The 1,447-nt window shown below is 67.3% G+C and overlaps 1 protein-coding gene across 1 annotated transcript in view; it reads right to left on the bottom strand.

Annotated features, from left to right (window-relative positions):
- The window catches only part of LOC111824595, a 3,399-nt gene extending 2,266 nt beyond the window's left edge, over window positions 1-1,133 (bottom strand). Inside the window, exon 1 of the mRNA XM_023749094.1 lies at window positions 480-1,133. Coding sequence (XP_023604862.1) covers window positions 480-971 — 492 coding nt within the window. The 5' untranslated portion in view covers window positions 972-1,133. The remainder of the gene's footprint in view (window positions 1-479) is intronic.
- Window positions 1,134-1,447: the final 314 nt, after the last annotated feature.

Genomic DNA, 1,447 nt, shown 5'->3' with positions numbered 1-1,447 from the left:
GGCGCCGAGGTCCTGAGCAGCTGCCCCTCTCCGAGGGCCCAAGGTGGAGCGCCCTGCCCGCTGCGTGCACCTGGCTGTGCAGGCATCTTTCTCGGTTCTGGGCGGGGGGCCTGTTGAGATGTCGTCAGAGAAAGCGGGGAGATGGACGGCCCCAGGGGTGTGGGCAGAGGAAGGAGAGCTGAGCACCTCTCTGTCCTGTTTGCTCGCGACGGGCCTGACGCGCTGCTGCAGCGAGGGTCCCAGCCCGCCCTCCCTGTGGTGCGTGGGGAGGGCACGTCGCCTGGCAGAGGAGCGCCCCTCCCCACCCCCCTGCCCCCCTCCCCTCCCGCACTGAGCAGCCGGGCAGGCCCGCAGCCCAGGAGAGGCTCGGGTCACTGCTCCCATCCACCCAGCAGTTCAGGTGGCGCCACGCGGAGGCGGCACTGCCCCTTCTGCCCGGGGAGGAGGGGAGCTTTGTCGGGGAACCGCCAGCTACACACCGGGAGCTGGACCGCGGGAACGGGGTGTGGTGCGGAGTCTCGTCCGCTGAGGCGGGTTCGGTGGGTCTGGGTTTGGTGATGCTGGAGTGGTTCCCTCACTGCCGCCTCCTGCCGTGGCCCGTTCAGTGCTGGCTGTGCTCGGGGTGGCCAGGTCTCCCCCCAGGCGTGTCCTCCCAGGACCTCCCCGGTGAGGGCAGCAAAGGCCACGCTGCTGCCTGGTGTGTAACCGCATGGCACAGTCGTGTCCCAGGAATACGGCATCCGCGCCTGACCCGACAGCCCGCGGGCCGTGAGGGCCGTGTGGGTGGCACGGCAGACAGCGGGGTGTCCTGCTGTCGCAGTCGTCGCTGGGCGGCTCCGCGTGGTCCGGCCTCTGCAGCTCACTCGCCCTTTCCTCTGTCCCCAGGGCTCCAAGGTACTCGTGGACGCGCGGGACAAGCTGGGCATCCCCTGGCAGCACTCGGAGAACGAGAAGCACGGCATGTTCCTCATGGCCTTCGAGAACAAGGCGGGGCTGCCCGTGGAGCCCGCCACCTTCCAGCTCTACGTGCCCGCCCTGCGCGCCCTCTGGGGGGACTCGGGCATCCGGGAGGCCTACCGCCGCAGGAGCGAGTTCCAGCTGGTGAGTGAGCGGCCGAGGGGGGTTCCCCGCAGATGGTGACCTCGGGGCGATGCTCCTTGGACTCTGCACAGGCAGGCGGAGGCCGCCTTTTCACCCCTACAGCTCACCCCGCACACGGCAAGGGGGGAACACAGGCTCACCCCGCACACAGGTTCACCCCCCCACAAAGGGTAGGCGGGCCGCAAAGTTCAACCCCGAAAACAGGATCACCCCGGCCAAATGGCTCCACCCCCGGAAAATGGATTCCTCCTGGAAGAGGGGGTCACCCCGAAAAGTGGTTTACTCCGGAAAATTTATCTTTCTGACAGTCTTTTCTTTTTCGTATTTTTGTTTCTCACTTTCCATT

The sequence above is a fragment of the Myotis lucifugus genome, unplaced genomic scaffold (genome assembly GCF_000147115.1).
Source record: "Myotis lucifugus unplaced genomic scaffold, Myoluc2.0 scaffold_2754, whole genome shotgun sequence".
Lineage (NCBI taxonomy): Eukaryota > Metazoa > Chordata > Mammalia > Chiroptera > Vespertilionidae > Myotis > Myotis lucifugus.
This window is presented reverse-complemented; position numbering and strand designations above follow the sequence as displayed.